The sequence below is a fragment of the Pituophis catenifer genome, unplaced genomic scaffold (assembly GCF_029215685.1).
Source record: "Pituophis catenifer annectens isolate HBS135680 unplaced genomic scaffold, rPitCat1.0.hap2 SCAF_7, whole genome shotgun sequence".
NCBI classification, from domain to species: domain Eukaryota; kingdom Metazoa; phylum Chordata; class Lepidosauria; order Squamata; family Colubridae; genus Pituophis; species Pituophis catenifer.
Window position 1 is genome coordinate 41,574,644 of NW_027256887.1, and position 15,309 is coordinate 41,589,952.

The 15,309-nt window shown below is 35.5% G+C and overlaps 1 protein-coding gene across 6 annotated transcripts in view; it reads left to right on the forward strand.

The window, feature by feature from the left end:
* The window catches only part of USP15 (ubiquitin specific peptidase 15), a 63,810-nt gene that overhangs the window by 40,065 nt on the left and 8,436 nt on the right, over positions 1–15,309 (forward strand). For 5 of the 6 annotated variants that reach the window (XM_070948040.1, XM_070948041.1, XM_070948042.1 and 2 more), the window contains 10 exons: positions 1,126–1,299; positions 1,622–1,780; positions 3,515–3,739; positions 5,519–5,602; positions 5,691–5,785; positions 5,920–6,111; positions 6,933–7,048; positions 8,087–8,359; positions 14,296–14,366; positions 15,081–15,196. In XM_070948040.1, the coding sequence (XP_070804141.1) occupies positions 1,126–1,299; positions 1,622–1,780; positions 3,515–3,739; positions 5,519–5,602; positions 5,691–5,785; positions 5,920–6,111; positions 6,933–7,048; positions 8,087–8,359; positions 14,296–14,366; positions 15,081–15,196 (1,505 nt within the window). Of the gene's footprint in view, positions 1–1,125; positions 1,300–1,621; positions 1,781–3,514; positions 3,740–5,518; positions 5,603–5,690; positions 5,786–5,919; positions 6,112–6,932; positions 7,049–8,086; positions 8,360–14,295; positions 14,367–15,064; positions 15,197–15,309 lie in introns of those variants that run through there. The other variant, XM_070948043.1, reaches the window with a different exon arrangement.

A 15,309-nucleotide genomic window follows, 5' to 3' on the forward strand; every position in this document is an offset into this window, starting at 1 on the left:
GTTATTATTAGTTTCTCTGAAGAGACTGATACCACCTTTTTTCTGAAAAGAGATGAACTTTCATGTGTAATCAAACCCTTATAAGATATTATATAGCATCTCGATAAAGGTCAAATGCAGTTTTAATCAACTTAGTTATCTAATAAGACTAGCCTGGGTGATTTTTTTTTTTATTGAGACTGCATAATTGTGGAATCCAAATTGCCATTATTGTGAACAGTTTTACAGTATATCAACATAATCCTTTTGTCACATATAATTTTCTATTATCTTTGCCTGTAATTTAAGTTTGGTAGCCCTTAAAATACTTCATATTTCTATCCTGAGAAAATGCAATAATGGAAAAATTCACTAGTCTCCATTATTTCATTAAAATGGGTTTAATAACTAGTTCTTATCTGAATTCAGTTGAACAACACAATTTATTCCTCCAGCTGCATTCCAATCATTAGCACAAACAGAGCAGCACCATTCCATAGATAAATATTCCAGAGTCTCTGTTTTCTGTTATATTAATCAGAATAGCATGAGGAACTTGATGACCTGCATTATATTATTGTTTTAATTGGCATTGGAGCCTAAAAGTAAGCCACAAATTATCCATTTCTGCATTAATTTAAAATAATCTCAAAATAGTCTGAACTTTCCATTCTTACAGGGGAGAAAAATTAGGTGTCTCAATAGGACTCATTCAGTCATGACAGAGGCTAGATATTAATTTCTCATCGTTTTATTAACCTTCTTCTGTCCAGTCAAGAAAACTGAATGAAGCATGTGTTTATGACTAGTAATGTTTTCAGACCCAAAATCCTAAGCCATTATGGAGAAAACCTTGACATATAAATTTAAGTCTCCTAGAACCATCCTCTCAAGAGTCCAGCAACAAATATGGTTCAGCCTTGTTGGCTCAGGCATAAAAATTAATTAGTAAAGATATTGTAGATTTGGGAAAACTAGTTGCCTACTGACTCTTACTAAAATAATGTTGTAGCACTAAATCAGTATATAAGGACTAGGAAAGGAAAAAGACTTGATAAGGAAGTATGAAAACTAAAGATGACATTGAGAGGTTCTAATACTATGCATTATACAAAAGTGTTTACTTTTATTCATATTCATTTTTAGTGTCTCAGCAATACACCTCCACTCACAGAATATTTTCTTAATGATAAATATCAAGAGGAGCTAAACTATGACAATCCATTAGGAATGAGAGGTGAAATTGCAAAATCTTATGCAGAGCTCATCAAGCAGATGTGGTCAGGAAAATACAGCTATGTCACTCCAAGAGCTTTTAAAGTAAGTGTAATATAGTTGGATCCTAGAATGTTTAATTTGCTTTCAGTTATATGATTCTTCAAAACAATAAAAGTATTAAAAATAAAAAATGTACATATGTTAATAAAATAGGCCCTTGAAAACTGCTTGTTTTTGTTGTTTGTTTTGATGGGAAATTCTTATAAATTGCAGCAGTGACTCCTTTGCTTTTCCTCAATCTTATTTCACAGTATTACAATTATGCATTTTAAAACCCATGAGATTAAAATATATTTTCCTTGATTTAACAAAAATGCTTTTGCAATGTCACATGACTCCACTATAAAAATATTTTATTCCCCAGACACAGGTAGGACGATTTGCACCCCAGTTTTCAGGATATCAGCAACAAGACTGCCAAGAATTGCTGGCATTTCTTCTAGATGGTTTGCACGAGGATTTGAATCGTATTAGAAAAAAGCCTTATATTCAGCTAAAAGATGCTGATGGAAGACCAGATAAGGTAATGTACCTTTTAGGTAATAAGCCTACATGATCTGGACAAATGTAATAAATGCAAAAATGTATCTATATAATCTAGACAATTCAATCCACATCTGTTGCACTGTAATAGTATGTTGGAATGACCTTGGGAAACAGGTGAGAGCCACAACCAGGAAAATGGTCAGATAAAAGGCAGCTTATTCACAAAAGGAATGTGGACATGGCAAACATCTCTGAGAAGACTTTCACTAGTTTCTTGGGTAGTAAGGTCAATGTTAGAGAAATGTACTTTTAGACCTGCACAATTGTTTTCAGCTTTGTGAGATAGTCCAGACAGGAAACATGAATTAATTCTATGGTAAGGTTACATTAGCAGAATCTTGCATATCTGAAAACACCTTTGAATATAGATCATCCTGGAGAGGGTCTGTCTATATGGTTGCTAGAAGTCAACACTGACTTCTAGATGATAAAAACCAGAACTGCCCAATAAACTGAGCACAGGTGAAAAGCATGATGTCATGCCTGGTGTGCAAGGATTTCAGCTTTCTGGTCTGAAGAGATCCCATTCATATTTTTGAGCAAAGAAATTCCTGTTCTGTATTCAGAATTCTTGAAACTGTTAAAGAAAAGTCGTCGGGGGGTATGTCAATGCTAGATCTTAATTATTAAAGTGCTTGTTAGCACTTTGTTATTAAGATGCTGTGAGAAAACCTGGCTTTGAAATATGGCATCAAATTATTTAAATAATATTTCATTTAATTTACCAGCTTGGGGAAAGACAGGAGAAGGACATGCCATGTAATTAAAAGTAGCCAAATACCAGAAAGAATCCCACAGTCCTTTGAACATACTAGATTCTCTATTCCTGTCACCATATGCAATTCTCCCATTCTAGGTGCTTTTTTTCACACAGCCGACATAAAATAGACAGCTCCCTTCTCTACTTCTCCCTCCCCTTCCCTTTTGGCATTGCTCTATATATCTCCTTTTCAATTGCTATTTTTCCCACCTCACTACTACTTGCTATCTATTTTCTTCCCAATTCTCTCTATCTTCTGCCTGCTCATCATTAAGCAATCTCAGTTTGCCCCTCAGTTTACTCACAGACTTTCTCATCATTCAGAAGAAGTTCTCTTTTTTTTTTTTTTTTTGTAGGTTATTAGAAATTCTTCAGACCCAAGCACTTGTCTGTAATTGCTCATTTTTATGTTCCAAGAAATTTTCAGTGGAATAAAATGATTGATAAATGGAAACCACCATTTTTTCCATTTAAAAAAGAGAAACATATAAATATGACCAATATGCTTTATGGGGACTGGGGAGATGTTCATGAATGTTTTCAGATCCTATATTTAGGTAATTAACTATCTCAAATTGGCATTGCATTGATACTGTGGTTAAAGATTCTTACTTTTGATTATATTTCTTGGCCTTGATCAGTTAGTCCTATTGTATATTACAATAGAATTTTATGCCCAATGGAGACCCTAAAAATTATCATCAACTTTGTTTGAGATAATCCGGCATTCATAATGAATATAATATAAAGAGGCTAATATATAAAGATACTAAATGTTTATCTTTCCCCAAAATTACTGAGTGCAGTTACTTTTTCCTACTATAATCTGCTGGATGATACTATTAGGTAGTATATGGTACATATAGGTATGCGCATGATATGTTAATTTCATTTAAATATTTAATGCTTCATATAACTTATATGTACTATTTCAACTTTGTTTTAATTTAGGTGGTTGCTGAAGAAGCTTGGGAGAACCATTTGAAACGAAATGATTCCATCATTGTAGATATATTTCATGGACTTTTTAAATCAACCCTAGTTTGTCCAGAATGTGCCAAGATCTCTGTAACATTTGATCCCTTTTGTTATTTAACTCTTCCTCTACCTATGAAAAAAGAACGCAGTTTGGAAGTTTATTTAGTTAGACTTGATCCACTTTCCAAACCCATGCAGGTAAGAAATATATGCCATGTTTTGCAGCAATAGTTGCTTTAATGTGTTAATTGAAATGGAGTTTTGTTTATTTTTATGAATTTTAAGTCATACTTTCAATTTGATACTGTGGTCCTTTCTCTTAACTATGTATATAACTTGTAACTTTGTGTAATTTATAGTACCATCATAAAGATGGAAGCTATTCACCTCTTGAATCATAATAATATTCGCTATTATTATTACTACAGCGATATAACACAATAAGACAGTAATTTGTTATGAATACTAGAACTAATATAAGACAAAAAGTGCATAATATAAAGCATTTTGATATTAAATAATATGGTTTACAAATATAATTTTCATTTCCATTTTTCTCATAATTTAATCATATTTCTAGTTTATGAATGCAAGAGCCATGTTGATAGATCTGTGTTCTATTAAGAAATCATCTGCCTCTCCACTCACATTACAGAAAATTGGCCTTAAAAACTTTTCCCCAGTTTTTATCATTACTTTTGGGGCATAGTTCTATCCATAATCTTAATCATTTATATCGTGGTAATTATAACTGAAAAACTGAGCAAAACTGAACACAGAATCAGATATTTTATAGATATGGGAAGAAAAAAGAATCAAGGTTGGGCTTCTGGGTTAAGCAGAGTTATTAGTTAAAGGTCCCAATCTTTTCATCTTTTTATCATAACTTAAGAAAATGTATCTGTTTCAACATTCTCATTATGTTATCTGTTCAAAAATCTGTTTGACTCGAGAACTGTATTATTACATTAGGTCTGGTACCTGGTAGAAGTTAAGGAACAGCATTATATTCAAGCTGCCATTCTCAAGAATCTTTGTATTTTAAAGTGAGGTTGTATTCCTAAAAGAATTGGCAGAATATGTTACAAGGCTTCCTTTAACGATGAAGTGGAAAGGCCAACCATTTTGTCCCAGTTTCTACGTCACTTCAAATCATAAGCTTGCAGTTGAGTGTATGCATTCCTCAAAAGGAAATAAAATACATCATTATTGTTTCCAGTTTGTAGTACACTGGACCTCAGTGCTATATAGAGATTCTGTAAAAAGCAAATTCTGAAAGCATTTGTTCCTGCAAAATGCAGTTTACAATTTATGTGAGAAAATCCTGTTGTGTATTAGTAGGCAAGCAGACTAGTGCAAATTCAATGCAATATTTTTCTTTATTTATTCAGATCTGTTTATTTCATTAAATTGATTTGTTTGGAAAATAATATCTTAAAAGTGCAGCAAACATTAACAATAAAATGACTCCATACATACTGTATTGGGGTGAGAAATACTAGATTAGTTAATACGATAAGGATTCATTACAAATCATACACATAATGAAGGAATATTATAATACTTTACTATAGCTTGAAAAACAGTAGTATGAATTGGAGAAGAATGGCTTTGAAATTCAGATACGAACATTAGTTTGTTTGAATGCTGCAAGAGGAACAGGCTGTATACTTTTCATGATAGGCAACTGGATTTTATCACCAAGTTGTTCATTAATAGATTCCCTTTCCACCACCAAAAATTTCCTATTAAGCCACTGTCATAGTTTAGCATTCCTTTCCTTTAAACATGGACTAGCGACTTTGATTCATATATGTTTATAGTTCATTCAAAAATTAACTCCCTAACTATATTTCTTTTCAAAAGTTCTTTTTCATATAGAATTTTCTTATATTACTTCAATATTAAATATTGGGGATTATAGCCTGTTATCTTCTTCGTGTTTTAAGAATGACAATATTGTATTTTATTTTCTAGTACAAAGTAGTAGTACCAAAAATTGGAAATATACAGGATCTCTGCATCGCATTATCAACTTTGTCAGGTGTTGCTGCAGATAAGGTATGATATTTCTTAGGTGATTGTACATCAAACTAAATATTACCTATACTTCTAAACAAATATAAAATAAATTGTGTTTCTTTTTTAGATGATCGTTACTGATATATATAATCATAGGTTTCATAGAATATTTGCAATGGATGAAAATCTAACCAGTATTATGGAACGTGATGACATTTATGTGTAAGTTCAAATGTATAGTCAAAATAATATTTTTCTCATAAATTGTATGTGATTTAGTTGAATTATATAAAAATATAGGCTAATTTAAAATGAGTATTTTGTGTTTTTGTTTGATTTCATTTTTGCTGCTTTAGATTTGAAATTGCCATCAACAGAACTGAAGATACAGAGCAAGTTGTAATTCCAGTTTGTTTAAGGGAAAAGTTTCGTCATAGTGGTTATAGCCATCATAGTGGTTCAACACATTTTGGACAACCTTTCCTTATAGCAGTGCCTAGAAATAACACAGAAGATAAACTGTATAACCTTCTGCTATTAAGAATGTGGTAAGTGTAAAAGAGAAATGCTACAGTACATTTAATTAATATTGGAAATATTTGCACATCGCAAATGTAGATGATCTAGCAAAAGGTAAAAGACTTTAAACTGCTTTTTCTGATTCAATGGTTAATCTTAAAAGGAAGGATCAGCAATGTCTGCATTTATTTACTTATTTCGTTTCATTTCATTTCTACATCCATCTCAACAAATAGCTCTGAGATACATCATGGAACATAGAAACAAATTAAAAACAATATAAACAATATAAAATAATTTCCGGTGGCACAAAGTAGAACTGTTACCATGCATGTTAATACAACCAAGAAGTGGGGCCCTTAACACTCTGGGCCGTTAACATGCTCTGGGCCCTAGGCCCAGCATACAATCTTATGAAAGGCCAGCAGGATCAGGTTCAGTCAATATGTGAAAGAGAGAGTGTTCCAGTGCATTGGGGCTATGGCAGAGAAGGCAGATCTTCTGGTCCCTACTAGTCCAGTTATACTCCTCAGTAACCCTGTGTCTTAAGGCTATTGGGCTATTCAATTTGTAATCTTAGGAGATAGTTTGAAGATCATACTTCTTCTAGATATTTAAAATAAATTATCCTCGACTATCTAAATATTGCAAGATAACTTATAAAAACAGAGCAATTTTTATCAAGTAATGCTTTTATCAAGTAATGCTGCTATAACACAACTACAAAATACATATATAGCATTACTCGATTTCCAAAGTTTTTAATGGTTAATTTCATTGCATTAAATAAATGTTTTTAAAAAGTATCATAACAAGAAGGTTGGTATAATAATTGATTTGTGCATTTCAGTCGATATGTGAAAACCTCTGCTGAAACAGAAGACACTGAAGCATCTCTCCAGTGCTGCAAGGACAATAGTATCAATGGTAATGGTCCAAATGGAATTCATGAAGAAGGATCTCCAAGTAAGGCTTGAATTTAAAAAACTGCTCTAATGTTAAACTGTGTTGTCTTCCTTTAAAGCTTATTTTGCCTTGTCAATTGCCTTTCAGCATCTTAGTTATCCTTAATCCATAATCCTTTTTAACGTTCTAATAAATGTAGAAAAAGGACACTCCCTAATACTTATGAAGCTAAAAAGTACAAACATAAGGGACTTTTTTGTTGTCATATGCTCAAATCTTATTTCATATACTGTATATTGTAATTCACAGTGTGTACTGTGTTAAAAGTGTTATTAAAACAGGTTAATACTTTACATGTCTCATGAGATTGCTCTGTTCTCTTTTAAAATAAATGTATTTTATATAGAGAAATTGTGAAAGAAAGCGGTTTTGTAATAGCAGTGCTCTTTCATCTAATAGAATGGTGCCATTTATATGTATTTTTGTTTCATTAACATGCTATACAATTATAATTATTGGACTTAAAGTAATAAGGGCAACACTTAATGAAATTTATGTAAAGTCCTAGCAGAAAGATTGAATAAAATTTTAAAGAATCAGTTACTCTTTTTAAAATAGTCCTTTGTAATTAGCCTATATAATCGAATAAATTGGAAATTGCTTAAAATAGTTTAGTATAGAATATACACAGATTCTTAAGTTTTCTCCTTTATTGTTCTGAAATATTTGAGGTCCTAAATCATTTACCTCTTTTCAATAGCCAGTGATATCCTCAATCCTATAGTATTTAAAGAAATATCTTAATTGATTAGAATCCATATTATTTATTATTCTTAATATTCCTTTGGCTTAATAAATCATCCAAATGTAAGGTAAATCAGATAGGCTTTACCTGTCCTGGTTTCTAAATGAGAATAGTTTATATACAGTTCTGTTAATCTAGTTTTATGCATGTGTTTCAACTTCTAACACGAACAATTTGTAAATTTGTGTTTCAGAATTTTACATTAGAAAGAGATAGTCTTTATGCCTTGATTTTACAATCCACATATTCAAAAGTCAAAGATATTCACTGTATCATTATGTCTTCTATCACAGGTGAAATGGAAACTGATGAACAAGATGATGAATCTAGCCAGGATCAAGAACTACCATCTGAAAATGAAAACAGTCAGTCGGAAGATTCTGTGGGAGGTGATAATGATTCTGAAAATGGATTATGCACAGAGGATTCCTGCAAGGATCAACTTATAGGGCACAAAAAACGATTGTTCACATTCCAGTTCAACAGCTTAGGCAATACGGACATTAATTATGTCAAAGATGATACCAGGCATATACGATTTGATGACAGACAACTTAGACTAGATGGTAAGTTTTATACTGGAATAAATTGGATTTTTGAAAATGTTACGATTATTATTTGGTCAATGAATAAATAATATTTGTCATCTTTTAGGGCAAATCCTCACAAGACGGTATATAATGAAAATGATAAATAGCATATATATATTTTTAAAAGCATTAAACATGTTGCTGCAATGTAAAATCTTACCTTTCACACTACTGTTTATCCCCTACCATAAAACCATAATGAACTTCCCAAAGTTTGCTTGTTGTTGGCTTTTTTATTTTTTCAATCAAAATTTTCCCTTACACCTTGCCAGACACATTTAACAAACAAATCCCTTTAGTTTTTGTATTTATTCTTACCATTTTTCACTTTTATAGAGGACCAATAATGACATTCTTCCAATGATGAAATTCAGCCATCTCTATCCGGATCGCACAATCCAGTAGCGCTGGTGGCGGGAGGCTCCACCTGCCCACCCGGACGTCATCACGTCCCGTTTTTGGCCCTCTGCGCATGTGCAGAAGGCTCTGTGCATGCGTAGAGGAGGCATGCGCGAGCACATTTGCGAACCGGTAGCGAAGGTAACTGAATACCATCCCTGTATTCTTCCAAATGACAGATTGTTCAGATTCCCATTTAACACTTTAAAAGTAACTCTATAAACAAACCATATCCATGTTTTAATATTTTTTCACATACATCATATATATCTCTAGATTATTTTTCAATGTTTTCTCCCAGTTTTATGAATTCTTTCTTACCCATAATTTCTTGGATTCCAACATTTGTAGGTAAGTTGTAATTCCATATTTCAATGTATCACTATCATTCCCATTCAGATCTCTAAACTACTTACAGCCCACTTTCACTTCAGATTCATCCCAATCATTTAATATTTTTAAAATGTCTTTATTCTGCTGTTGTTTAAATATTTTTAACTATATTCAAAACAATTTCAACTGACAGGGTCCAGGTAGAGAATTTTCTTTCCCATTACTCCCACTCTATGGAGCATTCTCTCCCCAGAGGTGAGATAAGCCCCCACTCTCCTGACCTTCCAGAAAAGCGTGTAAACATGGCTCTGATGCCTGCTTGAGACACACAGAGAAGCATGCAGCCATGGGACTAGTTAGTGCCTGAAATCCTTCCCCTGCCTTTTAATTAATTGTTTAACATTCCTTGCCTTTTATAAATTTTGTATACTGTTTTTATGCTTTTAATATTTTATTTATACACTGCTCAGAATCCCTCTGTGAGGAAAATGGGCAATCCCTAAATATGAAAAATAAATATTTTTTTTATTTTCACCAATTTTTTTCTCATTTTCTGCCCCTTTAAACTTTAAATCTTCCTTACTCTATTTGATGTCTCTTCTTCACTTCTATTTTTTTTTCTATATACACATTGTAAAATGTCTTTCAAACTTTTTTTATTTATTTATTTTATTTATTTAATTGGACTTATATGCCACCTATCTCCGCAGGACTCAGGGCGGCTCACAACAATAAACAAAAACAAACAGACCATTAAAAACAAAGTCCGTGATAAAATTGACAAAAAATCCAATAAAACCCCATTAAATTCTATTAAAAACCCCATCAGTCTAGAGTGGCTAGATGGAATAACCACGTTTTCAGCCCATGGCGGAAGGAGCGAAGGTCGGGGGCCACCCGGAGCTCCAGAGGGAGCTGATTCCAAAGGCTGGGTGCGCCTACAGAGACAGCTCTCTCCCTGGGGGTCGCCAGCCGACATTGTCTGGCCGACGGCACCCTGAGTAGGCCCTCCCTGTGAGAGCGCACCAGGCGATGGGAAGCTGTTGCTGGCTGCAGATGGTCCACCAAATATCCCGGGCCTAAGCCATGTAGGGCTTTATAGGTGATCACCAGCACCTTGACTCTCACCCGGAGGGCAACCGGCAACCAATGCAGGTCGCGCAGGAGAGGTGTAATCACTACCCGCGCAGCCGCATTCTACACCAGCTGAAGCCTCCGAGTGGTCTTCAAGGGCAGCCCCATGTAGAGAGCATTGCAGTAGTCAATATGGGAGGTGACGAGCGCATGAGTGACTGTGAGTAGGGCATCTTGGTACAAATAAGGGCGCAACTGGCGTACCAGGCGCACCTGAGCAAATGCCCCCCTGGTCACGGTCATAACATGATCTTCCAAATTTAACCATGAATCCAAGAGGACGCCCAGGTTACGCGCCCTGTCTACAGAGGGTAACACTTCACCCCCTATAGCCAGAGATGGAATATCTTGTTCGAGCCGAGATGCCAGTACCCACAGCCACTCGGTCTTGGCAAGGTTGAGCCACAGCCTGTTTCTCCCCATCCAGGTTTTTTGCAGTAATTATTACGTTCTATGCATCTTTTCCTCCCCTACATATATATATGTCCATTGCTTTTTCAGTAGATATGAAATAGACTGCTGCTTAAACCATGTAATCAAAACAAACGATTCTTTCTTTATTCACCAATTGCTATTAGTCATTTGTGGGTATCTGAATAGCTGTCATGTTTTGTTTCTCTCTCATGTTTTTTATTTTACTCAAATTTATACTTCAATGGTCCTGAAAAACTTCAAGCATTGTACAAAAACAAGTGGAAACAAAGATACCACAAAACAATAAAACATACAAATTATAGTAAAACCTAAAAATTATATACCATATTTTTCGGACTATAAGACGCACCAGAATATAAAACGTACTTACCTTTTTTGGGGAGGAAAACAAGAAAAAAAATCTTCCTTTGCCCATTCGCCGCCACCCATTTGCCGTGGCCCATTTACCATGGCCTGTTCGCTGTGACTTGTTCGCCACTGCCGTGGCCTGTTCGGTGAGGCCCATTCACTGCCACCCGTTCACCGCCGCTGTGGCCCGTTCAGTGTGGCCCATTTGGCGTGGCCCATTCGCTGCCATTCACCGCAGCCCATTCAGCATGGCCCGTTCGGTGCGGCCCATTTGCCGCGGCCCATTCACTGCTGCCGATCCCCACCGCCTTGAACCGGCCAAAAATGCAACAAGTAGAGGCCAGAATAGAATAACAGAGTTGGAGTGACCTTGGAGGTCTTCTAGCCCAACCCACTGTTTAGACAGGAAACCCTACACCACTTCACACAAATGGTTATCCAACATCTTAAAAACTTCCAGTTTTGGAGCATCCACAACTTCTGGAGGCAAGTTATTCCACTGATTAATTGTTCTAACTGTCAGAAAATTTTTCCTTAGTTCTAAGTTGGTTCTCTCCTTCATTAGTTTCCACCCATTGCTTCTTGTCCTACCCTCAGGTGCTTTGCAGAATAGCTTGACGCCCTCTTCTTTGTGGCAATCCCTGAGATATTGGAACACTGCTATCATGTCTCCCCTAGTCATCCTTTTCATTAAACTAGACATACCCAGTTCCTGCAACCATTCTTCATATGTTTTAGCCTCCAGTCGCCTAATCATCTTTGTTGCTCTTCTCTGCACTCCACGTGATCTTGATTGTATCCCTCTGTTTATGCAGCCTAGAACTGTATTGGCTTTTTTGGCAGCTGCTGCACACTGTTGGCTCATATTTAAATGATTGTCCACTAGGACTCCAAGATCCCTCTCACAGTTACTACTGTTGAGCAAGGTACCACATATACTGTACCTGCACATTTGGTTTTTATTGCCTAAATGTAGAACCTTAGTTTTTTCACCATTGAATTTCATTTTGTTAGATAGCACCCAATGTTCAAGTATGTCAAGATCCTTCTGTATCTTAAGCCTATCTTCTGGAGTGTTGGCTATTCCTGCCATTTTGGTGTCATCTGCAAATTTGATGAGTTACCCATCTATCCCCTCATCCAAGTCATTGATGAAGATGTTGAAGAGTACTGGGCCTAAAACAGAGCCTTGGGATACCCCACTGCATACCCCACTCCATATAGATGCAGTTCCATTGAGGACTACACGTTGAATGCAGTTGGTCAGCCAGTTACAAATCCATCTGGTGGTGATGCTGTCTAATCCACATTTTTCTACTTTTATCTAGTAGTAGTGAACTTAGTAGACTTTACAGGTACAACAACAGATGATTATTATAGTGCTAGTAAGGTGATTTATAAAGAGAGAGCCATTTGCACCAGCTGAAGTTTCTGGGTGGTGTTCAAGTTGAGCTCCCTGCAAAACAAATCACAGTGGCCCAGTGGAAGATGACGCCTGGATGGCTATTTAAAGTACACCCCCCCATACACACCCGTTCTTAGTAAGATTACAGTTGCAAGTTGTCAAAGACCTTGGTATCCAATTTCCCAAATTAAGAGGGTGCTATCCACAGAGGAACATACTGTATTAGGAGTCAAGATTCAGAAAATGTCTTAATGAATAACCCATTCCATTTTGGTTGGGTTGAGTCTAAGCCTATTTCCCCATATCTAGTCTTTTTAAAATTTATTTGTTTGTTTATATGTCGCCTTTTATTATTTTTACAAATAATCTAAGGCCGCAACATACCCAACATAACTTCCTCCTCCTATTTTCCCCACAACAACAACCCTGTAAGGTGAGTTAGACTGAGAGAGAGTGACTGGCCCAAGGTCACCTGCCTGGATTTTATGGCTAAGGTGGGACTTGAACTCAAGGTCTTTTGCTTTCTAGCTTTGTGCCATAACAACTAGACCAAATTTACAGCCTCCAGACATTGGGTCAAGATTTGTGCCTTTTGCTTCATTTGCCCCAAAGTAGAGATATGCAGATAACTATAACATGTATATAGATGATACCTCACCTTGAACTATGGGATGGCTTTTTTGAATGGCTTGATATAGGTGTTAAATAGAATAGGGCAGTCCATAATGGAGCCCTTGTCGGCCATATTTCTTCACTGCAATAGTCACCAGCTAACACACACCCCATTCAAAAAGTAGGAAAATTATCATAATACAGTGGCTCCTCAAAGACCGTCCCAAAGGATATTTTGGTTGATAGTATCAAAAGTTGCTGAATGGTCCAAAAATAAATGGATTCTTACAGTTCCACTGTCTAAGTCCCACCACAAGTTAACCATCATATCTGTGCCCAAGGCTGCCACTTCTTGATTTCTCTGTAGTTGTCATCAAGCCTTTGCAACCTTCCTCACAATAGTGCACAGAACAGCCCATGCCAGATGATCCATATCTGGACTGAAACATATATTCCAAGCAGATTATTTGTGGTGGGGTGAGATAAGTGGGAACAACATAAGCACGCTGGTGGGGAAGGTGGAAGAAAGATACTCAAAATATCAACAGACAGGTTAGAGAGTGGAGAAAGAGGAAGAAGGCACACCAGTCTTGCCTTATTCGTCCTTAAGACCCATCTGTATTTCAACCGAGCAAGATGCTAAAATATGTTTTATGTGTGTGTGTTCAAAAAAAAAAATTATTATCATGTACCCCTCATTTGGGCACTTTTTAATATAAAATTATAATAACTTTTGGTAGTTGATTTCCATGGCACTGCAAAATAAAATTCATATATTTTTTATTTAAAAGTGGAAATTAAATAGATATGGTTATGATTTTCTAAAGTTCAGAGTTGTAATTTAATATATATTAATAATCGGAAGTGTAATCTTTCCTTAATTGAAATTAATGCATAATTTCAAATTCTTGTATTACTGTGATGGCGAACCTATGGCACGCGTGCCAGAGGTGGCATGCAGAGCCATCTCTGGGCATGCGAGCCATCGCCCGTTGCTCTTCTGTGTTCCGGCGCACTGGCCAGCTGGTCTTCATGAACATATGCATGCCAGAAACTGAAAGGCCAGCTGGCCTGTGTGTATGCGCGTGCCAGAAACCGGAAGAGCAGCTGCCTGGCGCACACATGCGCACCAGGCGGCTGCTCTTCTGGCTTCCAGCATACGCATGCACCAACACACACTCTCCCATTTCGGCACTCAGTGCTGAAAACGTTCACCAACACTGTTGTGTTATCTTTTTCCTTTTAGAAAGATCTTTCTTGGCTTTGGATTGGGATCCTGAATTCAAGAAGAGATACTTTGATGAAAATGCTGCTGAGGTATGTGATATTTAATAAAGAGAAAAAAGTTGTTTCACTACTTAAATATTTACCACTTTGTTTGAAAATGGTAAATTAGAGTAATCCATTTGATCCTTCCAAATTATGTATAGTCAGTTTATGATGGAAGAAAACTACTTTATTGTAAAAATTGGATACATTCAGGAAGGAAGGACAGTGTCTACTGTCAGCTGACTGTCAAATTTTTAAAAATGAAATGTTTTATCGAAGAGTATACCAGTAGAATAGTTGCTGTTTTCAAATCAGATTCATTTTCCCTGGGCCAAGATGTAGAAGAGATCACCTGAGAAACAAATGAAAGTCTGCTTGATCAGTCTTGGGTTTAACATAAAAAAAATCATCTGCATGCTTTGCTGTTATGATAAACTCCCTTCCTGAAGAAATGGTATAAAATGAATGGAGTTTTCCTCCTTTCATCCCATTTCATAATTTATCCAAATTTCCCTCCACAAAATTAGATGAAACTGGAACATGGCAAAATAACACTTTCACTCATGGATAATGTCTTTTTTTCAAAGACTTCCAAATAGATTAATACTATCAAAGTTCTACTTTCCAATTTGGCATATTTTTCCATATTAGTAAGCATATAGCCCCCACCCCCTCTTTTTTTTTTTTTTACAGAAAGACAAAAATCACTAAAATGAATTTTGTTTCATTTGTTCTTTTAACTCAAGAAATACTTCTCTTTAGGATTTTGAAAAACATGAAAGTGTGGAATATAGACCTCCAAAAAAACCATTTGTGAAGTTAAAAGATTGCATTGAATTATTTACAACTAAGGAAAAGTTGGGTGCTGAAGATCCATGGTAAGAGCAAAATTTACTGAAATTTCTATACTGAAATGATTTCTCACATTATGGAATTTACTTTTCACTTTTCTGATAGTTTACTAATAGTTTCTAAGCTTAGATATATTATA